The sequence below is a fragment of the Pomacea canaliculata genome, linkage group LG4 (assembly GCF_003073045.1).
Source record: "Pomacea canaliculata isolate SZHN2017 linkage group LG4, ASM307304v1, whole genome shotgun sequence".
Lineage (NCBI taxonomy): Eukaryota > Metazoa > Mollusca > Gastropoda > Architaenioglossa > Ampullariidae > Pomacea > Pomacea canaliculata.
In genome coordinates, this window is record NC_037593.1 from 29,023,315 (window position 1) to 29,051,065 (window position 27,751).

At 37.2% G+C, this 27,751-nt stretch overlaps 3 protein-coding genes and 1 long non-coding RNA gene across 5 annotated transcripts in view; 2 read left to right on the plus strand and 2 right to left on the minus strand.

Moving 5' to 3' along the window:
• The window catches only part of LOC112562777 (dynein heavy chain 10, axonemal-like), a 51,945-nt gene extending 42,910 nt beyond the window's left edge, over positions 1-9,035 (minus strand). Inside the window, 12 exon segments of the mRNA XM_025236254.1 lie at positions 383-559; positions 843-1,091; positions 1,438-1,554; positions 2,145-2,343; positions 2,650-2,813; positions 3,063-3,344; positions 3,549-3,776; positions 4,255-4,401; positions 6,122-6,346; positions 6,733-6,881; positions 7,603-7,752; positions 8,716-9,035. Coding sequence (XP_025092039.1) covers positions 383-559; positions 843-1,091; positions 1,438-1,554; positions 2,145-2,343; positions 2,650-2,813; positions 3,063-3,344; positions 3,549-3,776; positions 4,255-4,401; positions 6,122-6,346; positions 6,733-6,881; positions 7,603-7,752; positions 8,716-8,932 — 2,304 coding nt within the window. The 5' untranslated portion in view covers positions 8,933-9,035.
• Positions 9,036-9,563: 528 nt separating this feature from the next.
• Positions 9,564-14,097, plus strand: LOC112562781 (aspartate beta-hydroxylase domain-containing protein 2-like). Its single transcript, XM_025236263.1, has 2 exons — positions 9,564-10,406; positions 10,628-14,097. The coding sequence occupies exons 1-2, from the start codon at positions 9,626-9,628 to the stop codon at positions 10,900-10,902; spliced, it is 1,056 nt and encodes a 351-aa protein (XP_025092048.1). The 5' UTR covers positions 9,564-9,625; the 3' UTR covers positions 10,903-14,097.
• Positions 14,098-14,542: 445 nt separating this feature from the next.
• On the minus strand, positions 14,543-21,236 carry LOC112562782 (actin-depolymerizing factor 2-like). The gene is made up of 2 exons (XM_025236264.1): positions 20,899-21,236; positions 14,543-16,733 (listed from the first exon to the last, which is right to left on the minus strand). Exons 1-2 carry the CDS (start codon positions 21,192-21,194, stop codon positions 16,577-16,579), a joined length of 453 nt encoding a protein of 150 aa, XP_025092049.1. The 5' UTR covers positions 21,195-21,236; the 3' UTR covers positions 14,543-16,576.
• A 3,998-nt stretch (positions 21,237-25,234) lies between these two features.
• On the plus strand, positions 25,235-27,526 carry LOC112562371. Of its 2 annotated transcripts, XR_003098853.1 has the most exons (4): positions 25,235-25,695; positions 26,011-26,274; positions 26,686-26,897; positions 27,410-27,526. It is a non-coding gene; the product is annotated as an uncharacterized LOC112562371 (long non-coding RNA). The 2 variants fall into 2 exon arrangements; XR_003098852.1 differs by lacking the exon at positions 27,410-27,526 and having other exon boundaries at positions 26,686-27,306.
• Positions 27,527-27,751: the final 225 nt, after the last annotated feature.

Below are 27,751 nucleotides of genomic sequence, written 5' to 3' on the forward strand. Positions count from 1 at the left end.
CACAAAATAAGAAATTTTTTTTATAGCAACTTATTCACTGACAAACTAACAGACTATACCATTATTACAGTATTGTTAAAAACATACACTGCTGAATCAGCTTCAACCACATTTTTTTTATAAGATATGCTAGCACTAAATGATAAATGATCAGGCATTGCAGATGGTGCTTCATTCTCTGAGAAATGTTGTGATCTGTTTGTAGGTAACAAAAGGAAGGAATGAGGTATAGCATGGGAGTAATAAGAATTATTGCCAATGGTATTTCCCCCCCCCCCCCACAACACCACTTCTACTGCTTATAGGTCATGTCTATTCATCTATTTCTTTAAAGGCAAAAACTTTATAATGTAACAAAAGGGAAGAAAAGCATTCAACCTACCGACTTGCCCATTTCAGATGTCATCATATCGTCCATAGCATTGAAACGAATGATGGTGTGTTTGATGCGATGAAACAGTGAGCGACACCAGTAGACTGATCCTGCTACAGGTGGATTGTTCTTGTTTAGGGGTGGGACAACTTGATAATCGACAAACAATTTCTCCATCAGGTCCACCTTAGCAGCAAGAAAACAAAAAGCAATACACAATCATGTTAAAAAAAAAAAAGTTTTATACAGTTTTCCTTATACAGACACTTAATCTCTTACTCAATATCAAGAAATGAACACATTTTGTCAACAGAGACTACACATCATCTTTGTAAGCACCGGCAGAAATTAAGCTGTAGCTTGAATGTGCTTTCCCACTAACATTCTGCTGAACTTCAATGTCTGTTAACTACAGAAGAAACACTTATTAATGGTAAGTTACTCCCTTGTCTGTAAAACTAGTTCACACCTCTTTGCCATACTGTACAAGAATATCACGGAATTTCTGCATCATCTGATTGTTGATGGCTTCACGGGAACGGATGTGCTTGAAATTAAGCAGCATGTCAAATGCACCCTCAGCGGAACGCAAAGACTGGAAAGACTCATCAATAAAAGCTTTGGCCTCATTCTCTATATGCTCCACCTCCTTGTAGAAATTATCCATCAGCCGTTTCCACTGGTCTTTTTCCCGCTGGGAGAAGGCATCAAATGTCAGCTGCAATGCACCCCAAAAAAAAACAAAACATTTTCATGACTTTAAAATATTGTTTCTATTTAGTTTCAGGAAATAGTGCATTTGAAAAAGAATTACATTAGTTAAAATATTTAGCATATTCATTAGACATTCATCTGCAAGAATCTATTTACTCATTTAAGCCAGACCGTTTGATGAAGCAGCATTGAAATCAATTCCTATTTTATTGAATTTGAAGAAGTACATAAAGGATAGATTTGGGGAGGAAAGAGACAATCCATTAACCTGTTGGTCATTGGGCAGAAAGGTAAGATTTTTGTGAGCGTGGTTTTTAAGACAACTTCACAGATAGAGGAAAGTAACTTACACGTCCAAGAGGTTCGACTAGCAAGTCGACCCGAAGCAAGACATCTTCTATCCGTTTTGGGTCTCCTGTGACAGCCTTGAGTTCTGGACCAAAAATGTTGTAAAACTCCTCCAGAACCTAGGAAAACCCAAGAAGCCTATATTTTACTTTTAGAGGGAAAGAGAAGAAAGAAATGGAGACAGAGTTTGAGACACATTCAGTCAAGCACCCAGAATAAAGCAGCAAATGTGATGGGTGGTGTGTGCATATGTGCAAAAGCAACAGTGACTCTGAGAACCCCTGTATAAGCCTAGGCTCTATGTGCATGATAGAATGTGGTGGGAGTGAGGAGAGAAAGCACTGCCCAAAACAATTTTAAACATTTAGTGCTGCAAAGCATGTTAACTGTGTTTTAAATAAGCATCACAGACTAAAATTAGTTATGAAGAAAAAAAATAAGGGTGAGTGCGTGTGTAAATGAATTGTGTTTGGGTATGACTGATAGTAATCTGTGTGGGGAGTACAAATATGCAATGGTATTGTTGGTGTTGTACTATCAGAGTGTTATTGATCAGTTACAACGGTGTGACCTGCTTCCTAATTGCTCTCTGGGACTAATAAAGTTGTAGTACATTGTAAATATGGCAAAAACAAATAATGAAATTAATTTATATCATGTTACCAAGAAATATACATCTCAGAGCTATGATGACTTTTCTTAAATTTACCTGAGCAATGTCATACAGATTTTGGCAAATGCCTGCCATGTAATCTGTGCGGTCAAAAAGCTTTTTGCGGTCAAACTCCCACCGCTGGTCTCTACCTGAGGCTTCTATTTTATTACGGACATCCATGTATGTCTCACGCCAGGTAACCAGCATTCTCTTTGCCTCATGTGTCAGTCGTTTTACCTCCTCTGTCCCGGACCTGTATATAATGTCGTGTCAGGAGTTACAAAACAGAAAAGCATGCCAGGAAATGCAATATAAACCAATGTAACATGAACCTAAATGACTGCGTTGTTTTTATACTATGTCATATTTGGACACTGTGACGTATTCAAAACTGCTCGTTCCTTTATTTTAACAGCCATCAAATCCTGCAATGGTTTTCTATTATGTGAATGGATCTATACATCCATGACTTGCATGCATTAAAAGTGAACTAAAAGAATATTGGAAACTACCTTAAAAGTCTCTTTAAAATTCTGGGGGTGTCTTAACTACTACTTACTTAAACAATGTCTGGATGTCAACAACCTTGGCCACTCTTTCAGCCACTTCCCAGGCAATGCGTTCCATAAGTGGTACCATGCGCTCATCTTTATTATAATGTCGGGAAATTATCCATACCATACGCAGAGCATTCATCATGGATGGAATTGTTTCAATCACAACCTGATTCAATTAAGCAAGAAAGATATATATATATATACTATCAAAAAGACTTTGAGAAATTTATTATTATAAATAATATATTAATTTAAGGGTATCACTAAACTAACGGATAAATTTGTATAATAACCTAAGTTTCATCTTATTCCACTTCTGCCTTGACCCTTATACGTTACTGACATTTTAAATACACAAAATTGTATTTTAACTTCAAGCATCCTCATATAATAAGAAATATGAAAAGATATTGACCTGAAATGTCAGACCATGGGCTATATTCTTGAAGTGCCTCTCCAGTGTGGACAGGAAACGAACATTGTCTTTTGCCTCCACGTAATATTTGTTCAAGTCAGATCTCACATCCTCAAAGTTGTTGTCAGTGTGACTGAAGATTTCTAGCATGTGCCGAACCTTAGGCAACTTCAGCTGTTCAACCATTGCACTCAATGCCGCATTCCGTTCTCGCCAAAAATCAATTTCTGCCAAAGGCCCCTTGCCCTGAGGCTTCTTTTTCAGCTGCTGCTCCAGTGCACCCTAGGGTCAAAGGTAAAATACATATTTTAGTAAGCATAACTCAAACTAAATGTGCATTTAACATTTGGACTTTTCCTTCTTTTAGTTTAATAACTATTAATTAAGTAATATTGCTCTGATGCTGATTGTATGCATTCCTATTTACCTTGCATTGTTGCAAGACAAAGCACCCTTCTTAATCTAGCATCCTGTTTGTTCACTAACCTGGATCTGTCTTGACCAGTCTGCACAGGTTTCATTAATCAGATCCATCAGCTCAATGTTGTTGAGTACTTCATCAATGTTATCAGGAATTTCCACTTCAGGCACTATGAGTCGCACTTCTCCTTCAATCTGCTGCAGTGTACGTGTGATGCTGGCAGCAAACTTCTGCATGTTGATGAGGAACTCATCACGCAGCATGGCTTTGGCTCGAGACTCAGCCACGTTTACCTAGCATTATCACCAACTCACTTCAGTTCAGCATTTCTTACTTAGCTGACAATATTTTTCTTTTAACTATGTGTTGGAGTAAGCCATATAGAGCTAGCAGGAAGTAGTAAACATAAGACATTCACATTTATAAATGCATATTCATGAGCATTAATATGGAAAATATACCCACAGGTGCATGTAAACATATTCAGATATACAAATTATAATGCATAATCACATGCAATCACATTGCTATTGTAAGGTAGCATTATGCATAGATGATGATGATGATGATGATGATGATGATGATGATGATGATGTTTATAAACTGCCTAACCCAAACATCATAGTCCACCCACACAGTGGTTACACTAGGAAAAATCAATTAATGAAATAAAGATAATAAAAGTGACAGTTAACAAAGCGAGTCATGAACAATGAAAGCTAGTACAGTGAAAGCCTGATGTGGGTGGAAATTAAGAGAATCGGAACTAACTTTCTCTGCATCTTTTTCTTCTTCCTTTGGTGTTTGTGAACGATGAGTTGGTGAGGTTTCTTGCTGACTGATGGTGCGGGACTGTGACCCTGCTCCTGCCAGTTCCCCATTCCTTAACTGGCTATGAGACATGAGTGGCATGAAGACCTGCCCACAACACCAAATATTAAGACATTCCTTTTGCATTTGCTTTGCATCTAAAGTTCAAACTGCTGCCACCCATGCTATCAACAAAACTTATATATCCAAAGATTTGCAACAGGCTATACAACCAGAGAACACTAAGTCATCTATTATTCTGGCAAAGATATCTTAAAGTATACTGATATTGGAAAGAGAGGATTATATGCACTATTTAATAAAGAAAAAGAAAATTTTGAGTTACTTCATTTCCTTTGAGACTTACCAGATAACATGACTATAGAAGATAAAGGATTACATTTGCTCTTAACCATTGAAAAGTTGTCTCCCTGACAGTGAGCTAGCGTGGCATGAAGAGCACTCCACAGCCCACAGGTCAGCTAAGTGCCCTATGACAGCGTAAAAGGCCAAACACAAGGCCAATACACCAGTTTTTTTCGATCAACACTCTATCTAAGCAGTGGGGAGATCGGGATGGCCTTGATGTCTTGTCATCTGGTAAGTCTTGAAGAAAGAGAATTTACTCTCAAAATTTTATTTCTTCTTTGACTGAACCAGATGACATGGCCACAGGAGAATAAAGATCATGTGGAGGGAAGAAACAAACAGCCACAAGTTGAGAAGGTAGGAAGTGTCCTATTACACCTTTGCGAATGGCCACAACAGAGCTAGGGAAGCAGTGTGTGCCAAAAAAGACATCTCACAAAAAAAAAACCCCAAAAATTATCAGCTAACTGTGGACAAAGGTCCAACAAGGCAACATTACGATGGCAAGGCCAGCCCAAGCACTGACAGATCCTGGGTGCACACAAGAAGCAAAGATATCACAAGAATTCTAATGAAAATGCAGAATTCTCCGTAGCAGTAAAACACATAACATAGATGACACTGACTGGCAAAATGATGTCTTTTCTGCAGAAAAAGAAGCATGGTGACACAAGAATTTGGACCAAAAATGCAGAATTCTCTGTAGCAATAACAACTGTAGTAAAGAAGATACTGGCTGTCAAAACATGTTTTTTCTCATTGAAAACTAGCATGGTGACATTAGAAATCCCCCCAAAAATGCACTATTCCCTGTTGTGTTAAAAACCATAGCCAGGTGACGTAAGTCTGGTGTCACAAACTTTTTGCCACTGCACAGCTGGTGACTGACAAACACATATTTCCTCAAAGAAAAAAGTCTAAATGATCTCTGTAATATTATAATCTATAACACCAGTGATATGGCTAAAAAACACTCATATTTTACCAAGGAAAAGAAGTTCATGTTACAAGAAAATACGATGAAAGATCTAGAAAGAGCAAATGCCTAGTACAGATAGTAACCCATGACAAAGCACAAGTTTTCAGCAAAAAGTGAGTGTTGCTCATGGTAAGAGTAGAGGCTAGTGAACACCACAGTAACCATTGAAAAAAACTGATGTGTTGGCCTTGCGTTTGGCTTTTTATGCTGTTAGAGGGCAGTTGTTCACCAGACTAGTGGAGTGTTCTGCACATCAGGCATGTGCTAGCTCACTGTCAAGGAGACAATTTTTCCATGGCTAAAGAGCTAGTGTAACCCCTTATCTCCTATGGTCATGTCATCTGGTGCAGTCAAAGAAGAAATCAATCTTACAGTGTCTAGTACCCACTCTCTCTATACAATAAAACTAAATGTTACATTTGTATGATGTGACCCACATCATAGCATAACCACAAAAATTAAAATTCTACTTTTTATTACCTGTGATATGATCTGTTCCAGCATGACAAGGGAATGGCCATTCAGTAAGCCAAATTCAAAGTATAATGGCAGCATTTCATTTGCCTCTTCAATGGAATTAGGCAGTGGAACCATCCCAGGTGAGTTGCGCAGAAAGTATATGCAGCTCTCCTCGATGACCTCCTCAGGTAAATGTTGATAGCACAAGTACAGGTATGTTCTGGAGACCTTCTGAAGAATAATTTTCTGTGGACATAAAAACATTCTTGTGAGATAAACAGAACTATATGAGCAAGTATATGATCTACAAAGACTTCCTGTGTAACACGCCATAGGCTCCCTTTGTTTACTTTTTAAAGTTAACATTCTCCTTCTCTTATGCTATTTCCTTTGAATCTCCAACTACTTTCCTGAAGAAGTGGTACAGATTTACTTCCTTTATTAGTAATTTCTCCATGTGGCTCATTAAGAAAACTGAGTTGAACAAGGCTCAGTTTGTTTCAATTATTTAAATTCTGTTTAAAGACTGGAAGTGATCCTTGATCTAGTGTTCTCTAAATTTCTTATGAAAGTAGTCCTGAATGAAAAGAAAACCTCATGTCAAAACCACATGGAATATGTAATTAACACACTGTTTTGGGGGCTGCATCAGTTTTCTCTTTTTCCTCTCCGTCATCCTCTTTTTCAAGATCTACTGCTTCAGAATGGTGAGTAGATTCAGCAGGGGTTGCAGGTTTTTCTTCTGCAGGAGGTGTGTCCTTCCCTTTCTTTTTCTTCTTACCTGTGAAAAGTATTCCTCAGAAATATGTAGGTCTCCTATTTGTCCATCTCTACTGAGATGAAAACAAATAATTTTTTTTTGTTTTGAAATGAGGCTTCATACAAAAGATGGCAATAAAGACTTGCCCACCCCAAATGTGTACCAAAAAGAGTTGCAAAATGAAGAAATCTTGACCTTTTCTAGAATTAGCCACCTATGTATTTGTGCACATGAATGCTTCTTACATGTCTCTCTTTTGTAAAAAGCACAAGTAGGATTGTATAAGCTTGTTGATTTACGTTCTCACTCTTTCACTGCATGTCTACAAGACATGCTAAGTTTCTCAGTCTAAAAACGAATGCAAAAAGAGAGCAAAAGAGAAGCCTATTAAGTAAGCATCCACCATCAATGGCTGGTTGGCTGGTTGGTTTATTTAGTAGGAAGATGCTTCCACCTTGCGGCAATTTCGCACTTATATGCAGGAGAGGGAAGAAGAGGAAACTAGAGTACCTGGAAAAAACCCTTGACGTCCAGCTCACCACCATGAGACTGGTGTTTTTCAACTTAGAATTCTGAGTATTAAATGCCTGGTGGGCTTCTGTATAGTTGTAGCGTTGTCATCGTCATTCTGAAGTTACAAACCCTGTTATAAGTAGAGTTATTGGTAGAGTTAGCCTTTAAGCTACAAGGAATGAAGTACTTAATGACATATTACTGACAGGCAGTAAACAACTCTGTTTACCTTTTCTAGGTGTACTCTGATCATCTTCAGTTGGCGATGATACTGGCAGTGCCTGTTCTGGTTCTTCTGCTGGAGATTCTGCTGGACCATTACCTTCTTCATCCCCCTCTGCACCCTCATCTTCTGCCGCAATATCTGGGATCTCTGGTTCTACAACAATTCCAGGTTAGCAGTGTCAACAAAACATATAATGTTGAGATTTCCTGCAGTGCAGGGTGATTCCAATGCACTAAGAGAGAAAATACTGTCACATATCACTGTAAGTAATTTTATTACATGAAACATTTACTAAATATAATCAGTGGGACTGCTTGCATGGAATACATGCATAATAAACACAGCCTAAAGGAAAATTGTAATAAATATTATGGTGTATATTATATGACCATAGCCTTAAAAGCTGTCATTTTTGGTGCAGTTAGTTTGCTACATATGTGCCAGTCAAACTGTGTCAGTCTAATACGTTTTCCCTCATGCCCAGTCATATGTTTGGGAATATACACTCTTAAAATCAATGATGAATGTATTATATGTTGATTTTTCTAAACCTGATTTTACTTATAATACCCTAAGTTCAATAACAGGATTGATCTACTTCATAAATGTGTGTAGCACATATTTTTTTTAGATCAACGCAGGTTGGAGAGGAAGGGGGGTGAGGGAATTAGTGTTATATATGCGGAGCCAGCAACTAAGGCTATATCAGGGCAAAGCAGCCAGCCCTGTAAACAGATGGCACATGCTGAGAAAGAACAGCCTGAGATGAGCATTAAACCCAGGACAACCAAACCCTCACTGTATTGGTGATGGGTGCAAACCAGTTTGCCATGTATGGACCACCACACACAGGTTGGAGAATATATCAAAACATGACTATAGAGAAGTAAGAATTTATATTTGTATCACTTCGATCATTCGTTGCTGATTACGTATAAGCTGATAAACTTAAACTTTATGGTAGCAGCCAAAGAAAATTACCCTTTAAAAAACAGGTCTATACATATTATTCATTCTTACAGTTGATATATATATATAGTTAGATTAATAATTGCAAGACACTGAAAAAAATTAAGAAACATAACAATCATGATGAAAAACATGTGAAATTTATACCGCATTCTACTTCAACTTCTTCTTCCTCCTCTCGAATGATTTTGTAGAGAAGAATGGAAGATTCTGATTCTTCTGGAGTATCGTTCAAAAACTTTAGAAGACGCCTCTCCGCTTCTCCGTCATCTCGTTCCAAAAGTTCTTCAAATATTTCAATCTCCTGTATATCCAGAGCCTGATAAACCCTATTTCGAATCCATTCGATCCGCGGGTCGTCCATGATTTAAATTGTTCATGGAGTTCCCATCTACAATGACTATGAAACGTATGCCATTTCAGCAGCTCGCTTGCCGTAGCTATGCGCGCTAGGTATTGCGAGCACTATTTAACCTTCCGCAAAACTGTAGTGCCAAAGAGAGAATTGTGTTTGCTTATATTTTCATTATTTATAAAGAACCTCAAATTTATTCAGAAAAACTACAGCATTTCTTTATATATTATATGTGATGCAGCATATTTTGCTACTTAACAATGCTATTCATGTCAAGACATATTCTTACGCAAAAAAAAAAAAAAAAAAAAAAAAAAAAGACGCAGCTATGACCGACGGCCATGCTGCCGCCAAGCGTTGTCATTAGAAACGAGATTAAAGCAAAAGTAAGCTTTGAAACAAAACGAACTAAATTAAACCAAAACGCACTTCACCATTACGAAAAATTCTAATAAATATGTTAGTTTTAATTAGTATCAAAGCTTATTTGCAGGTGGAGAATTTATGCATTTAAATAATTTGTTGAAATTCTGATACAAAAAGTATAGTTTGAAAATATTATTTTATAAATTATCAAAGATGTTCAAATACTGTGAAAATATGTTTTACCTTGAGGAATATGTTTTTGCCTCAATTTAAAATCACTCTTTGTGTGATGATGTCAAGGTCGCTGATCCCGCATTATTTCTCCCTCGAAGTACAATGGCGCAGTGGCTGGAATCGCCATTTCTGACAATTGGTTTTTCACATTACATCATAACATTTTGTGTATGCATAATTGTTTTTGTAGTTGTGATGAAAATTGCAAGAACTTTTCAAGATAATAGACGCTTCGCTGAATTGCACAGGAACAACTCGACGGCGTCTGGTCTTTGTGAATACTCAGAGTGTGTTCGTTGCAGACGACACGATGAAGTGTTATTGAGAGCACGGACAAGGCTGAGTTACTGTGACGACCAAGATGGTAGTAGTGAAATTCAGAAAAGTTCAGCATGGCTGTCTCTTTTGAAGGACATAGAAACCTCAAAATGCAAACTTACGTCTGTTGTAAATTCCGCGAAAGAAGGAGGAGAACACGAACACGCGCAGAATCCTCTGGTGCTGCAAATCAAGGGACTCCAGGCAAAGCCAGAATGGAACGTGGAAGATTTTCCTGGCCTGCACATGCTTTCAGAACAGTTTTACACGATCAAAAGCGAATTTTGTAACATGTTTCAGGAACTTGCATCCAACGGCTTTTGTAGCCAGTTATGGAAAGTTAATGACACTCCAAGTGGCAGATGGATGATTTGTCATTTGTTAGATCAAGGCCGCGCTACAGATGCTGTGAGCTGTTGTCCAGTAACATGGAAAACTATCACAAGCTTGCCATCAGCAGTTACAGGAAATCTGTTCGGCAATGCTGCATTTTCAGTTATGGAGCCAGGCACTACAGTTTCTCCACACTTTGGCCCAACTAACATTCGGATCCGCTGTCATCTTGGTTTGTTATGCAGCATTTGCTTAGAAAGACCTCACACAAGCACTCTCTCCCTCTCTCACTGTATGCCTGATATCAAAGCATTTGCATACATTTTAAATTTTCTATAAATTTATTATACTCAGCAGCAGAAATTATTTATCTACTTGGGCTTTTATAGATATTAGCCTTTGTGAATCACAAAAAAAGTACTTTAGAAAGTAATTTTGTTTGAACCTTTCCAGGTCTGCAAGTTCCATCTTTGTGTGAATTGCAAGTTGGTGTGAACACGCTTCATTGGCAAGAAGGTGGATTGCTCTGTTTTGATGAGACCTTTCTCCATTCTGTTGAGTGTGGAGTGGACAGATCAAACCACTTTAAACAGAAAAAAGTCTCTGGTTTTGATCAGCAAAATGATGTCACACACCATCGAGCAGTTCTTATTGTAGACTTATGGCATCCAGACCTTACAGAGGAGCAAAAGAGTATTATTGACTTTGCTTTCAGTCCCTATAATTAAACATTAGGGTACAAATGTGGTACAAGATTGTGGTTCCCTAAATGTAAGTGAATAGCGCTTCCTCTCCCTATCTTTCCATTCTCAAGATATAAACCCAGAAGTATCACTGGGCACAGTGATCAGAAACATCAGGAATCATGTCATGTCAATAACCATTAGATGAGAGACCATGTGTTAACAAAGCTTATCGGTGGACAATCAGCACATCACATTGTTAATCACCATTTTTGTGTGATGTTTTGGTTCAACCATCAAATGAGGGAAACACTATTTTGTATGGAAATTACCCCAGTAATTTCATAAAATGTTTTGCTTAAAAGCATTTATATTCTTATGAGAGTGGTTACTAAGCAGGCATTTAATTCTTGATATTGTAATCTAAGATATTTACAGATATCTATGTGCAATTTGTGTCGTGTGATTATGTTTGATGTTTTAGTTATTTTAGGAACTTGGTACTTGTTTGATATATATGTATATGTTATAACTATATTAATAGAGACCTTAAAAGCCACAGTAGACTAAGGTTTTATGTAATGTACACTTTGGTGGCGACCCTGGATTAGAATGTTTTAATCATGGCATTCATATATTGGAGCTGTTTATCCTTCAAAGATGGCATATTTTGCAAATTCAAAATTAAAGAGAACTATAATAGTAAAACTATTGTAAAAATGTACTTTTAAATAAAAATCTCTGCACGAAAAGGCAGCTCTAAATTTAAATCATTTTTATTGCATCCAATTTTTAAAATGTCAACACTATCTGAGAGAAAAATATTTCGACACATAACTGTACTTTATGCCTAAGTAGTGATTTAGCTCATCACTGTTTATAGCATTAGTTTTGAGATGACCATATTTTTAATTTCTGTAAAATGAAATCCCAGCAAACTTGCTTCACTCTGAAACTGTCATGATTGTATTAAGGTTTCAGAAATCATTGAGGAAGAAGATAATAGTTTGAATACCAATATCAATACCTGGATGGAGTTTATAAAAAAAATTAATTTAACAAAAAAAACGTGGTCATTATGATGATAGATGTAACTCTTTACAATTATTGGTTTCTTCCTAAGTTTTTAAGGAAATCTGGTTGACTGTGTTTAATCTTTCATATCCAAAAAATTATTTTACCTCAAGATTTTTTTCCTTTTAAATTATACATTCAAGAATCATATTTTTTTTCTAGCCTTTAGACTTGTAAGGGTGTGGAAGATACAGGCTTGTCCTAGACACAGGATTTTATGGCAAGATTTGGTTCATTTATATATTTTAATCTACCCTTTCTTTAAACCTGTCGGGGTTGAAGGTACAAACCAGTTTGTCTCCATAGTTACAACACATTGTCTCCATAGTTACAACACATTGTCTCCATAGTTACAACCAGACCCTACTACAGATATTGCTTTGTTACTTTACCTCAGGGAATCTTTGCCACTGCTTTATAATTACCATCCCAGGAGTAAACCAACATCCACATTGGATGCTGCTTTATGACTATGCAGACAAGATGATGACCCTTGCTCTATAGGTGCAGCCTCAGGCTGTGATGATGTGGCTATAGATATACTAGTCCTGATCCCCAGCTGCTCATCTAATTTGCTCATCTTTACTGAGGTTATGCTTCCTTCACTCCCTAGTGTTAAAATAAATGGAAAATGTCATGTTTTTCTTTGAGGTTCTCTTTTGAATAAAAAAGGCGACTTGATTAACAATTTAATAGTCATGTCATCCTAATCAAAGAACACAATAGCTGAACTATCGAATCAAATTAAATTAGACTTTATTGTCTGTCAAGGAGACACAAGACAGAAATTTTTCTTTAGCTCACAACGGCAGGCATACATATACAGACATTTAACACACACAGTTAGGAGTAAAGATACATTATCATGGCAGTTTGGATCTCTGTGAAATGGTCAATGAAATTTTAATGCTTTATATTTCTTGTATATATTTTTTAAAAAATACTATAATAAAATATATAATAAAATACTATAATAGTAAACTTATGAAAGTCTTCTGGTAAAAAAGAATTCAGTGGCTGTTCATGCACATCTTTCTTGATTTTGAAGAATTCTGACCATATTTTGTGTTGGGTTGGTTAATAAAGCATAAGCCATTGAAGTTTTAATGTATATATATATAAGCAGTTCAAAGTTTAGGTGATACAATTCTGGTGCTGAAACAATTTTCAGTTTCAAATATACCGTCTGGGTATGTTCGACAGTCGGTGACATCTGAAAATTTCAATCTTTCACAGATCACCATGTATATTTAATGTTTGGTAAATGTTTTGGTTTTCCATGCCTAAAACAAAGCTTGTTTCATTGGTATCCTGTTACATTGCATCTGTATGTATGAACAGTTCCACATACCGCATTTTCTTAATCCTTGGATTGAGTTTGTGAAAGGGGACTCAGTAGTCTGGGGCCCAATGTGTTAAATATAGGAGATTTTGGCAACATCTACATTGTACTAGACATGATGAATTTATTAAAGTTAATCATTTTAACAGCCACGATCTACAGGCTCCCATAGCTTTGATGTGTTAAACTTATTAATAATTTGGGTACTTTTTGATAGAATTTATGTTCCTTTTGCATTTTCATATTCTTAGAAAGGCTCAACTTAAGAGCCATTTTAACAGAGCTTCATTAAAACCCTAAATGCTTTTCTGTTATAGTCAACTGGCATACCTCAAGGCCATTTAACGTCTGCAAGTGCAACAGAATATTTTTGCACTTTTGTAGCTTTCACCTTTCTCATCAATTTCAAGACAACCATTTGGCAGATATTTTCCAGTGGGACTGTCTTGCAACTACAAATAAATTTGTACAATGTCATCTAATGTTATTTTACATTTAGCATGTGTTGATTATACACTTAAAGCACTTTTCTTTGTTAGCATCTCATTAACATCCACATTACCTACTTCCCACAAGACCCACGCCAGTTTGCATTTATGCTGCAGTTTTCACTCCCGAAATCTTTTTTTTTGCATCCCAACATCATTTGTGACATGCAGCTTAGACACTGACATTGTTAAGCTTTGTCATCCATGTTGTGATTTGCATTTGTCATTAACAATGATCTGCTTGTTTTCTGCATCCATGTCAACGATGAACAAATTTGTTTTTTGCAGCAGTTGGTGAAATGTATCAAGCTTATTACAGCACTTATTACAATTTGAGCTTTGGATTTTTTTTTTAAAGTTTCTTTGCTGCTTTGGGTTGCATTTAGATAAAATTGTGGAAAGTATTATTGTAAATGTGCAATATATTTAACCTAGTTTCTTCCCTATTATGTATGCAAATGCATATATCATCTAGGTCGCAAGTAATTTTCAAAAGTGCAGAACAATTCAACTTTCAGGACACTGTTTAAAATCTTGGACTTACAAATGACCAATGAAATTGGAAGAAAATTTCACAGGCAGAAAATATGAATAAATGCTTAACACCACCAACTTTGCAGAGAATTACTAAATTTGCTTACTCACTCAACTATGGCTATTGACCATATAAGGCTGATCACTATTATGTGAACAGGCAGCAACAAAGGGTCACCACAGATGACATTAACTGAAAAGATTTAGTAGTAAGAAAATTTATACATATCACAACATAACATAAAGGTGTTCTAATGTGACTTTATTAATACATTGCATATTCAACTTAAGTGCAACAGATTGATCATGTTGAACAGCGTACAAACATATTTTAAAAAGTGACAAAAATATCTTCCCCCATGTTTTTCATAATCCCCATCCCATATAAGATAGGTCTTCTCACACAGGTTACAGGAGGATAGATCTAAACTAATGTTTTACCAAATAAAACTGACTTTATTGAGTAATATTTAAAAAAAAATACAATGCAAAAACAGTTGCTAATGTCAATCTTTTGTTCTATGGCAGCTAGTCAAGAAGGGGCTTTATATTCATCACATATACTGTGGTACAAAGATATTTTTCGATTTCCACAAGAAATCGGCCTCTGGAAGAAGTAAAAAACGTGTCACTGTCACCCATTTTTAAACAGATTATATAAAATGGTTCAGGTAAACTCAAAAAATAAATTTTAATAAGACTGACAATAATCTCGAAACTTTTGCAAGGCATGCATAACACCATCAATCTCATGAGCAACTAAAAATCCTGAGATCAGAAAATTCTGGTTTTGCAAAGAGCAAATAGAGACAGATAAGGTATTTCAGCCAAAAGACAAGGTATCTCAGCCAAACGGTGGTGATGGTGGTATCTGTTGCTGTGGTTGCTCTTCTCTGTAAAATATGCTTTGTCTGAAAATTCAGACCAAATACGATATAAATGTGATTATTTCTACACGTGACGTTAGTATTTGTTAGATCTCATTACACGAAGTTGGGCAACACAAATCTTTTCATTTTCTAGTTTAGATGGAAATGGATTTCATAGGTAATAACATTGAGCTTTTTAGCTTTTTACACCCACTCATTAGAAACAAAATTATTAGATCAGAAGATTTGCTCCAGAATATCAAACCCCATTTCCTCGCTCCAAAATATTCACAGGTGGTTTTTCTGGTTTGTTTTTTTTTAGAAAAAAACAGAGATAACATTCGAAAACCAGATTTTACTACTTAGCTGACAAGTTCACTAGCAAGCTTTTCATATCTTACTACACAACAGGGACACAGCAATTTGGTTTTTAAAACAAAGTTGTCAGAATATTAAAAATGCCAACAGAAAATATCTACTCTTTAAAAGCAGATATTCAACCTTGCTCGCCTGATGGATCCTGCTAATAAATTCTTTCAAGAAATCAAACTGCACAAAATTCCAGTTTCTTTAAGAAGATATGAGCTGCACTACGCTGGATTTAACCAAAATGTCTCAGTTGTCAGATCTCCAGTGAGGTGGAACAGCAAGGCAAAACCATCCACTTTTTCTCTGATGTCATGCACATGTCTTCAAATATAATGATATGACCATCACACTCTTATTTTTTTAACCTCTAGTAATTTCAAGCACCATTTTACTACATTTCAATTGTGACCTTGTTACAGCCAAATCCCTCATTTTCAAGGTCTTCAATACAGACTGACTAGACAAGACTAGGTGTGTCTTGCATGCAGTCTATAAGGCTTATGGGATCTCGCTTTTCAATAACATTTGGAATTAGTAACAAATGTTACTGAACATAATCATCAGGAATGGTTTTTATATTTTGATAAAACAGTTCAACTCAAGACAGAAAACAAATCCAACAAAAGTAATGATCACAAAAGTTTAAGAATGAGATACATATTAAGCAAAAACTGAAAAGCTTTTACAAAAAAAAAAAGTGTTACTTTGATAACTAGTTTGTAATCACAAAAAATGAAAAGATGCTTTTAAATAAAAAAAAAAAAATGCTGATAATTTATAATTGTAAGTTTGGAAAGATGGTTTTAATTTGCAAGACAAGGGATGTTGGCACAGTGTGGATGGCAGGCTAGTGTAAGGTTCATGGAGACGGTGCATACTTCAATTTTCGCTCAGCTCTCTTGGCCAAAGCATATCCTCAAAACCAAAGTCCTTGGAACAAAGCCTTCTCTGGCACTAAACATGTTTCTGAGCCGAATGAACACTCAACCAAAAGAAAAAAAAAAACCAGTTCAAAAAGAAAGCCATCCAACACTAGCCACCTTCTACTTCCTCTTCGATAGCTTTGACATCATTTCCGAATACGTCAGATCAGATTTGTCGTTGGCCTGAATGTGATCCTTTGCTTTCAATTCCTCCATTAAGTTACGCAGAGAGGATGAGTACAGCATTTTTTTCTTGATAGGTGCCGAGTCTGGAGCCCTGAAAAAATACATATATGCCACTTTATTCTAAACTATAATAGTGTTAGGTACTGTTGCAGCCCTATATGCTCCTCGAGGAATAACAGTGTCTAAACTATAATAATGTACAATGCAAATAACCAGTAATATGCCTAGATCTTGTTACAAGGTATATCTCTTACAAAAGGTAACATTCATAAAGAAATAACTGGTACTTTTTTTAGGGAGTGGAGGTTGTGTGTGTAAAACTACACTGCAAATTCAAAGTATTATGAGAATTAAAACCCAAATAACCCAAAGCTGTAAGTAGGCTCTGATAGACTAAAGATGAAATATACAATACTGTACAAATAGTTAAACTGTTCTCCTTGGAACCAAAGACTGCCATGCGCCAGAATGACCTAGATGTTTGATATGAGCTGGCAAAGTGCCATGCATTTCAGACCTGTTCCCTCTCAACCATGAACATCTATGACAAAATCTGCCAAAAACAGTTTGTCAAATGGCAGAAGGGAAAGGAAACTAAAAACTACATCATGTCCTAAAGGTACACAATGAGAAGAACAAATCTAGAAGAACACAAGCAATAAGATTTCACAGCAAAAAATTATATGCTGTTTACTTGGAGAAGTTTTCCAGTGGCATAGCCTAAAAATAAAGTTTAAAAAAATTAAAATTATCATTTCTACTTAATTTTTTAAGCTATTATTACGAGATAAAAAAAAAAAGGCAACTCAAATAGAGTGAGTGTGTGTTTTCTTGCTTGGTTTGTTGTTGTTTGTTTGTTTTTTTGGGGTGGGGGGGGGTATTGGTATTTTATACCAACCCCCAACTAAGGCTATATCAAGGCAAAGCAGCCAGCCCTGTAAACAGATGTCAAATGCAGAAAAAGAACAGTGAGCCTGAGACTAGAACTGAACTCGGGACAGCCAACCCACACTGTATTAGTGACATGCGCTAATTGTTGTGTTACCAGACCGCACAGGCAATTCAAAGAGAATAGTATACTGCAGGGATGCCCAACCTACGGACCGCGGGCCATATCCGGCCTGCCACGCGGTCCCATCTGGCCCGCGAAACTTCTGCCCACAGTGCAGGAAATTGACATGTTAGTAATAAAAAAAATCTAGTAAAAAGAAAAAAAAAAAAAAACCAAAAAAAGTGAAGAAGTATTTATCCCTATGTAGGGGCGTCTCTCGATCTTTTTTTCGATAGACGACATTTCGATTCAATGCTCCGACTTGGTGTCTCTACGATGCAGCCGGACATTCAGAAGTTGGTTTCGGGAAAATTACTTCAAATATCCCACTAATTACTACATAATTAAGTTACCATTAATTACAACTTGTTTCTAATAAAAATGGTATCTGCCCTATTTTTCTTTCTTTTTTGTGTTTTTGCTGTGATGCGGCCCATGACACGCGTGTCGGAAATGGATATGGCCCACAGGCCGAAAAAGATTGGGCATCACTGGTATACAGCATTAAATTAAGAGTAAAATGATATACGCATATACTGAACACTTCCATATATTATTTAGTTTATTTTAAGTTAGTTATTTTTTTTCAAATATTAGTTTTTACTAATAGTATTACTAACATTTAAATAAATGGCTAAAATAACATTCTTTGGTTTCTTTGAAATAGTTGTGGAACTACTTTCCTGTTTGTCATTTTTTTAAAACAAGGAAACAACAGCTACATTCAGTCAGTCTGCATAGATCACTCTAACACTAATACACTGTAAGTTATAGAATATCCAGGTAGAAAATCTACCAGTTTCATTTAGAAGTTTGCTGCACTTCACAATCTGGCTAATTCTGTCAGTCTTTTTCTAAACCTACCCTTCTCACTTAAGGAAAAGTATCAGGGAAAAGTGAAATGTGGCCTGGAATGTAAATCACATCACAATCTGGAGTTGTCACAGCACATCTCAAAGCTGACAATGGCTGGAGATGGAGGATCAAAATTTGATTCAAATCAGGGCTTCTGCTTACGCAAAAAATTGCGTACAGTACGCATTAAAACTTTGGAGGACCCCTTCAATTTTTGTCAATCGGGTTCCTGGGGACCCCTTCAAATTTGAACAGATACAAAATTGGGTAAGTGTAGTGTCTGACATCGTAGCCCAAATCTATTGTTGTCGTCTGCTACAAGGTGAGAGTTACTTCCCTTGCACTGAGATTTTTCCCTTACTGGGAAGAGTTCCATTAACCTATTTCCAAGATGTCGTTGACAGCGTGGTTAAAATCATCATATCAGAAACGGAAAGAAAGTGAGCACCCCAAGTACAGTGAGCATAAGCTCATCACAGATGCTTGCACACTCTTCATGGCACAGAAATCTCGCCATTTCTGAGTAGACATTACAGTGCTTTGAGTGCCTGAAAGGCAGTTGAACACAGTAGGTTATTTGTTGGTTTTGTTTTCAACTTTGTAAAGGGACCCCTTAGAGCAGACCTGGGCAAAGGCCGGCCCGCAGGCTGCATCTGGCCCGCCTCCTATCTCTGACCGGCCTGGCTGCTGGCCCGCCCGCCAGTATATATACTATATATACAGTATTGGGTAAAACTGAGTTAACTATATTAGTCCGGCCCTCTAAAACCATCCCAATTTCTCATGCGGCCCCTTGGGAAAATTAATTGCCCACCCCTGCCTTAGAGTTAGCCTGGGACCCCTTAGAAATCTGAAGAAGGGGTCCCTGGGACCCCAAAGAATTTAGCCTTAGCAGAAGCCCTGCAAATAATTTTTCCTTTCTCTTCCCAACATACTTCCTAGACTCCTTTTGAAAAGCTTAAAGTAATCTGTCCTTTTAAATATATGTACTATACAAGTTTATCCACCACTATTCACAACCATCAAGGTAAGATTAAAGATGACAAAATTCTTCCCCCATGTTTCATCCTACATCTTGGTCATTAAAAACCCCATCTCATCTTTCTCCTAAAACATATAATAAAGAGGAAGAAAGAGGGCTAGACTTACTGAATATTTGTTATTAGCCAAATAAAAGTTATTATTTAATCATCCACATATTTCAAACATCATTTTTTGTCAACTATTTATTTTGACAGTGGGCAATCATGTAAATCATGGGGAATAACTATATTGTTACATTATCAGATAATACTGCACTGTCAACAATGTTGAAGGGGAACAGGCAAAATCATTGAATGCATGATCAAATTTTGTACATTGGAGTGATGATAATTTTCTGTAATTAAATATAGAAACAACCAAAGTGATGTGAAAGGAAAATAAAAGATGATGGTGTATCCTTGCTCCTAACTGTGTGTGTGTGGATGTCTGTGTGAGTATGTATGCCTGCCCTTGTGAGCAAATGAAAAATTTCTGTCTTGGGTCTCCTCTACATACAATAAAGTCTGATTTGATTTGAAGATGACAATTTTGTTTACAGTGTCATGCACAATAAACCTGTTGAGACTGTTAGTTCATTCAACTACTTAAGTATTGTTTTTAATTTCCAGCTTTAATGAGATGTAAACACTGCATGCATTTATTCAGCATTTTAATTATTCCAAAACATGTACTAGCAGCAGAACTTTTTTACCAAGTCCAGGAAAGCCTTATGCTATGTATGTATACAGTTTCTTATAATGCACCACTTGCCTGATTATTATCTTCCACCTAGCACATTTTGGGGTAACTTTTGTAACTGAATTCCTAAGTTATGATCGCCCACTGGAATTAATAAAGTTAGTCATTTGTATCCAAAGGGTTAAAAAAACTTTAAGCCTGCAGGTGTTCGTGTGCATGACACTGTCTTAGACTATGATGGTCTGAGTACATAGGTGCTTCTTGGGTCTTTTATATGGCGTTTAAATATCCGCTTATTGTACTTTTTATTGGTTGCATGTCACATAATCGTTACTTCGTTTTCAATGACATACTACTGCTTCTGGAATTTATAATATCCACAATTTTAATTTTCATTTTGATGATATAATTATATACGCGACTCTGGCATTAATAATCATATTTGATTCCTTGTGGTTCGTGCATAGACTAAAAGTGACAATGAATGAGTAATCACAGTTAATAATCAACTGGGTATGGAAACTAACCAAACAGGAAGTGTACTGAATGATTGGCGGTGTCGTTACGATAATTCTGACACAAACGTGACATGAACTAGGCTATGAAAAAGAAGACGTATATTGCATACCATACTAGCAATACAATCCTGTCGGTTTTTGTTTCTCCAGCAGCTGCATCTACACACAAGTCCACTGCCACGTACCGGCCGTCGTCACACGGCAGCTCTTCCACCAGCAGTCTAAAAGCGGATTCCTGAGTAGCGTCTCCAGTCGGCCGTTTGTATATCTTATCCACAACGATAATGGTATCGTTTTGATCAATTTTGAAACAAATAGCAAATGGACGATTTGATTTCTCTTTCTTTGTTTTCAAGTCAGAGAAAGCTTCAATGCAGCGCTGATCCACTTTAATTCCAGACGCCATGTTGTCAGTCTTCTACTCTAAGCTGAGACACGATCGAAAGGAAAGTAGAATAGGTTTCGTAGCCAAAATATCTAAAGCCTAATTTACGGATGAAAAAATTCAAAAAATTATTCTTAATATAAAATACAACATTTTATAATGTGTAGTATCTAAAACCTACTTTTCACAAGACATAAAGACGCATAAATTGATCATAGTAATTTTGTCATTGGGATTCCTTACGGGTTTCAAATCTCTGCGTTCATTGGACAAATTATCTCATTGGCGAGCATCTCTTTGCCCAAATATGGGTAGAAAACCTTAGCCACATGACTCACAAGACATCAAAGCGACACAATAGACTGAAAAAGAAGCTGTCCATCGCTCGCCTCAACTCAGACACAATACAAATGTTCATGACCGTCGTCTAACAAAACTGAAAGTTTTAAAAAAGGATTTTTTGCTGGAGGAAGTGTGTATTAGCATCTGCACTGTACTTTTTTGTGTACTTTTATGTAAAATTTCGGCGCATTGAGCGTTTCTCCATGATACGGATTTTGCGCGTTATAAAACCCCATCATCATCATCACTGATCAAATAGAATTTTAAAAGTCGGTTTTATTTCTTTAAATCAAATGGACCACAATCTAGCACAAGATCAGATGACCTGCGAAGTGCATGCGTTGAGGTATCCCTGTCGTCTTTTTCGGTTTTCATCTGTAAATTAGGCTTTAGATATTTTGGCTACGAAACCTATGTTCATCAAGCAATAATTGTTTTGAAGAGCCAGGAACTAATGCCATGGATGTGAAGATCGATACAAAAGGTTTTGAATTTTCCCGTGATTCTTTTTTCAGCCAAGCACCATGCATATACTCGTACGGCAGAGATGATAGAGAATTTGGGTAGGTTTGGGATGAATTTTATTATTTTTAATAAAGTCCTTAATTTTCCAAGTGTAAACTCTATTAGAAAAGACCTGATTGCTTATAAAATATATTGTACAATATCGATAGTAAAATTTAAGGGATTTAGGAAAAAATATACAGAAGAATAACACTTAAGAATTTAAATACATAAGCATTTCAAGGAGTGCACATTACTTTAAATTACTTATATATATATTGGACCCTATCTTCTCTGTACGTATAACTGATGTCTTCGAAATGTTATCACAAATTTAATGCACTTTGAGAAATGGATGAACTTTGAATACTTTAAGAAGAACTTTCACGATCCGAACGTCCGATCGCGGTGTAACAATACGTTTCACAGACACTTTCAGAGTTTATGGGCACCAGTTCTCTGTGTATATGTATTTGTGTTTCGACTTCGTCATTCTATTTTCTGATTGTTGTACTGTTTATTTCTGTTCTTTCTGCATCTTATATTGGTGTGCTGACACAATGAATAAATGAGACGTGGAAGTAGACGGGCAAGCAGGCAAGTAAAGGTGGTTGCGTAACTGAGACGAATTTTTTGCTTTTATATATGTGAGTGAATGAGCAATTGTGCTGTGCATTTTACAACTCCACTGGAGTTCAACAACAGCTAGTACACTGCACACAACTGCAGAACTGTCATTGTACGCATCACAGCACCACGTGAGAGAAGGCGCGGTATTTGTACACGCTGCAATTCTACTGGAGATCAGTAATGGTACATTAGAGATCACTGAATATTAATTAATTGTAACACAGAACTGGAAAGTAAAACGCTCGTTTTCGCACCATTCCATACAGATTAGGTCTTCCTTACTGTGTTGGCGCGCCTGACATTTCGTTTAGCTGCTTTTTCTTTTGCTGCTTGCATTGGTTCTCGGCGAGCCTTAATGAAGGTGATTAAACCGGAAGCTCTGTACACACCTGCCTCGTTTAAGTAGTTAACTGGAATCGACTGCCAGCAGTCCAGTAATAAAAGTTCGTGACCAAACATAATTACACATTTTTTTAACAATGAGAGTGACAGAACTCAGACTTGTGGTCATTTAATGCATCTCCTCTTGATCAAAACTTGTCAACTAAGCCACGAAATACGACTGCAACAAAATTCAGAAAGTAATACGGCAACGCGAGCTGTTCCATATTGTGTCATTACAACGATCGATGATAGCCCCGCGTTTAGTCAGCTTAATTTTCTAACCAGCTAACTGCATTTCTCATATGAAATGGACTGCAAAACAGGAAATAAACTTGTGAGCTTACAACAATCGTTCAAAAAAAAAAAAAAAAAAAAAAAAACAAGAAAAAAATGGAGGACGTCCCGCCAAAATCTTAACATTGTTCCTCAGTTACCTTGTCGGCCAGAGGGGCGAAGCAGCGGTGCACAGTCTGGTTCTACCATGTCTTTTTTCACTTCCAATTCCGACACGAGAGAGTTTTCAAAAGAAAAAAATCTAATGGTTTTTGTATTTTAAAGAATTCTAAATCTTCTGATTCCTATCTTAATCCAGTGTGTACTTTGTGTCCCTAATAAATCTCTACCCAAACGTTTTCGTTCAGTTTCAGCGGCCTTTTAATCAAAAGTCACCAGATTTTTAGTATGAAATTAAAGCCTATTTTCTCCATTAGATTACGAAATCGACCATTTTTAGATCATTTACTCTCACGCGTAAGAAATTAAAAGCGAAAGTGGAGTTGTGTCTGACTAAGGCAATGACCAAGTTTGGGCGCATCCGTCCGAAGCGAGTTTGGGTAATGTACTTCCAAGCCATTTTTGTTTTGTCTTTCTGTTGTTGTTTTTGTTTTTTGTGTTTTTGCTATTTTTTCCATCCAGTTTTAAAACAAACTGCACCATTTGACAGAAAAAAAGAAAACAATTTATTTTTCGTAATGTAGTAATGTTCAATACGGAATATGAAACATGTACAGAGTGTTGGAAAGAGAGATTTCTCACGAAACAGTCACAGCAGCGCGCTCAGTATGGGGTACTTCCACAATCCATTAGACTTTTTATGCATGCTACCCTCCGCTGAGAGTGGACAATCGTAGCTGTAGTCTTCCCTCCACACTTGCTATGAGCGGTCTGAATGTTAAGTAAGAAAAAATTCGTCCAAAGCTATCGGTGGATTGAGGTAGACGCTTAGTAGCTTTTTGCTTTGTTCTCAAATTGTTTTGACTCATCACCGGTTTGTCAGTCAATTGCCCCAGCTGAAGAAGATACAAAAGCAACTGGCGACTGTGACAGCAATCAGGAACTGTTCATTTCCGCTAACGACTTTAAGACGACTCGTGAACACCGACACCACGTTAGTCTTAGCCAGCGTCTTGTGCGAAAATAGTGTACACGGTCAGCACTCTTGTCTTAAGGCCAACCACTGTTTATAGGCAATACGTCTTTCACCCATCCCTCTCTCCAAGATAAAGACACAATAAAGTGATTTGTGACGGTTCTCGATAAGCCATATTGCTGTATTCTCTGTGCCGAAAGCGGAGGTGTTCAAAGTGCGTTTAGCTGCGTTAAACATTAAAAAGTGTTTCAAAAAAAAAAAAAAAAAATTAAAAAAAATGCGTGGGTGGGTATGGGAGAGAAGGTGAGGGCTACAGTACGATGGTTGAATAGAACTGCCGCACCTATCGTTAGTGAAGCTTGTAAATGTGCTTTTTATCCTATGAAAGTGTCGTCGTCATGTTTCCTGCTATAGATGTCGCCTCGAGACATTGGGGGAAAAGCCCTCCTGTTGACTATTTTGTGTGTGTGTGTGTTATTGGTCACATCGGCTGCTAGGTGCTGCCTCGTGAGATTGCAAATCACGCTGACGATGGGTCTTTGCAAATTTGTGTGCGTGCTTGCGTGCATGCGTGTGCATGGACTTGTTTAACCGTGACGTGTCACTGAGAGTCGCTGGCAGTCGTCGTGTACAATGTATTGCTGCCACTTGCCCTGCACCCCGAATTAGCTCAGAATCGCAGTTGTTCTGGACAGCCGTCATTCACTCGTTGTTACCTTACCAAATGTAATTTTGTTGTTGCTGTTGTCTTGGGGGGCGGGTGTCAGGTGCAATCTGTGTAGCAATATAAACTGCGCCTTCGACTGCATGCTCTGTTAGCTCGTGGTGCGTCCTCTGCAGATCAAAGAAATAACCGTAGTACATAATCAACCTCGCTTTTCACATATCCAAACACCTCCACACACACACACAGAGCTTTGAAAGGACCTCTAGAAAATATATTAGAAGCAAATAAACAGAAGTCGGAGGTAGGGGTTGGTATGCGTCATTACGGTTTTACGACGAGCCAGCAACTAAGGATATATCATAGCAAAGCAGCCACGTTCAAGGAAATAATAATAATAAAAAATCTCAGAGAGAAAATCTGAATTCAGGACAGATAATTCTCACTGTATTGGTGACAGGTGCTAACCAAAACGAGGTCAGAATATTCTGAGAGTAACGGGAACGTTGTACAATGAAGCGCCTGTCACCATGACAGTGAGATTCGGGTGTCGCGGGGGTTCGTATCTCGTCTCTCTCTCTCTGATTGTGAAACCTGTTTACAGAACTGGCCGCCGATGGTTTTCTCCGGTATTCTGGTTTTCTCCACTCTGTGTGTGTGTGAGTGAGAGAGAAAAAGCATGAGTAGGTTTATGATTTGAATGATGAGAATGAGGCTGTGAAGACGCATTTGATGTTTACTGATATACGCGTGCCAAACTTACATGCTATGTAAGAGGCTCGTTATTATTATTAAAAAACTTGTTAATGCTTTATTTTCTATAATTTTCCACTGATGGGGTAAAGAGGGTTATCGAAGCACGTTATGCACTTTTCTTTCCAGTTTGCGTGTCTGCACAAGCGCGTCAGCCATGCGTTTAACGCAAAGATTGTTCTCGATCGCAGGAGTTCCCAAGAGGCTGAAAGATGACAACGACAGTCAAGACGTCGGCCAACCGACAGTCACAGCAGACCTTCCGGTCCTGAAGCGCAGATAGAGGAACCTGGACTGATGCGATTGTACTTTAGCAGGAAGCGAGCAAGCACGCGCAGTACCACGAAGCTCCAACCTACTTAATTTATTAAAGGTTTAATCGGGTGCAATTAGTTCAAGATTCTGTCGAAATACTGTTTCCCAAAATAAGAGCGATTGGTTGTATCCTTGACAAGGTAAGTGTATCCACGTTCACTTCAGTATATATATTTTTTTGCTACCTTTTTCCGTGCAGGGACATTTTCTTTAAATCTTTGACTTGTGAACGGAGTAGGTTATTCACTCAGATTTTGGGAAATAATATCTTGCGCTAAGCTCAACCCAGGATGTAGAAAAAAATGTTTGCACTCTAGTAGTTCTTTAAAATGACAGTTACCCATGCAGTCCATACAACAGACATCTAAGACTTGTGCAGATTTATTATATTATACTTTATACAATTTTATGTACAATTTAAAAAAATTGTACTTACTACAATTTTAAAACTTGTACACATGTATTTATTGTGTTGACAAAGAAACATTTTAGGATCTGCGGTCGCCGGAGCTATAAACTTTTTATGATGCAACTCGTTTTATGTCGTGCAGGTTCAAGTTTCATCGACGCTGTCACTGCCTGTTTAAAGATGGACCGGGCAATGAAACAAAGATCGTTTTTCGGCGCGTTTTGTAACTGCCTGTCAGTCGTGGCAGTCACCAGAAGCGTGTTATCCTTGCACAAAGATTGAGGCTTTGCTGAGTACACAAGCGTCGTGACAGGCCCCAGTTAACAGTCTAATGGGGTTGCGCACCTGGCCAAGGTGATGCTAATTTAAGCTAGCCCATCGTTTTCAAGGAGCTAGGTGTTAAAAAATGCAAAGCATTTCCTGGTGCATAAAGGTTCACATAGAAAAGGGAAAATTTAGACAAAATGAATCATCACCAACTGTTAAAGCAAAGCTTTAACATTGTATTTTACGAAATGCGTAGGTCAAAATATCACAGAAAGATGTACATATGCCCAACTTGATCGGATCAAAATGAAGATTTAATATAAATCCATAAGTATAAATGCATTAATTAACTGTGGCTGGTACTCGAAATGAATACTAAATTGTTTCCGTATACTGCCGCTAGCACGCGCACGGCTTTCGTAGGTCATCGGTCCCAGCCTGTGGGCTCAAGTAAATTAGGTCGCACTTAAGCGGAATATTAATCTTACCACTGTTCGCTGAACATCCTCAATGCATATAAAATATACATTGTGACACTTTTGTAGCATTCATTTCCGCAATACAACGAAGATAACCTGATGAGATCTGTTATTTTTCAGGTCGCAAGGTCCATATGCCTGTATTAAAATAGGGTTGGCAACGTGACAGGAGTTGTGGTCCGTCTTCCATTCTTTCTTGGCAGAAAGAACAATTTTTATTATACAAGTTTGAATATCTGTTAATGGTATTTATTTCACTAATTCATAGTAGTAATCGAATTAACATATACCTGAACCTTTATAGAGTTCAAACTGAATGTAAGCTGCACACCTATCACTCAAATGTACTTTGTCTTTCCATTTCGTGAACACATTTTTCTTCCAGTCTTTGTTTGAACAAGATGAAAGTCATAGGATATCTTATCACCACCTTATTCCTCCATGTGCCCAAATCCGAATATA

Excerpts from the sequence above, each read along its gene's own strand:
- LOC112562781 (XM_025236263.1), top strand. The coding sequence starts at position 9,626 with ATGGCGCAGTGGCTGGAATCGCCATTTCTGACAATTGGTTTTTCACAT. Across the intron at positions 10,407-10,627 it reads TCGGATCCGCTGTCATCTTG|GTCTGCAAGTTCCATCTTTG; the intron begins GTTTGTTATGCA and ends GAACCTTTCCAG.
- LOC112562782 (XM_025236264.1), bottom strand. The coding sequence starts at position 21,194 with ATGGCGTCTGGAATTAAAGTGGATCAGCGCTGCATTGAAGCTTTCTCT. Across the intron at positions 16,734-20,898 it reads AGGATTGTATTGCTAGTATG|GGCTCCAGACTCGGCACCTA; the intron begins GTATGCAATATA and ends GTATTTTTTCAG.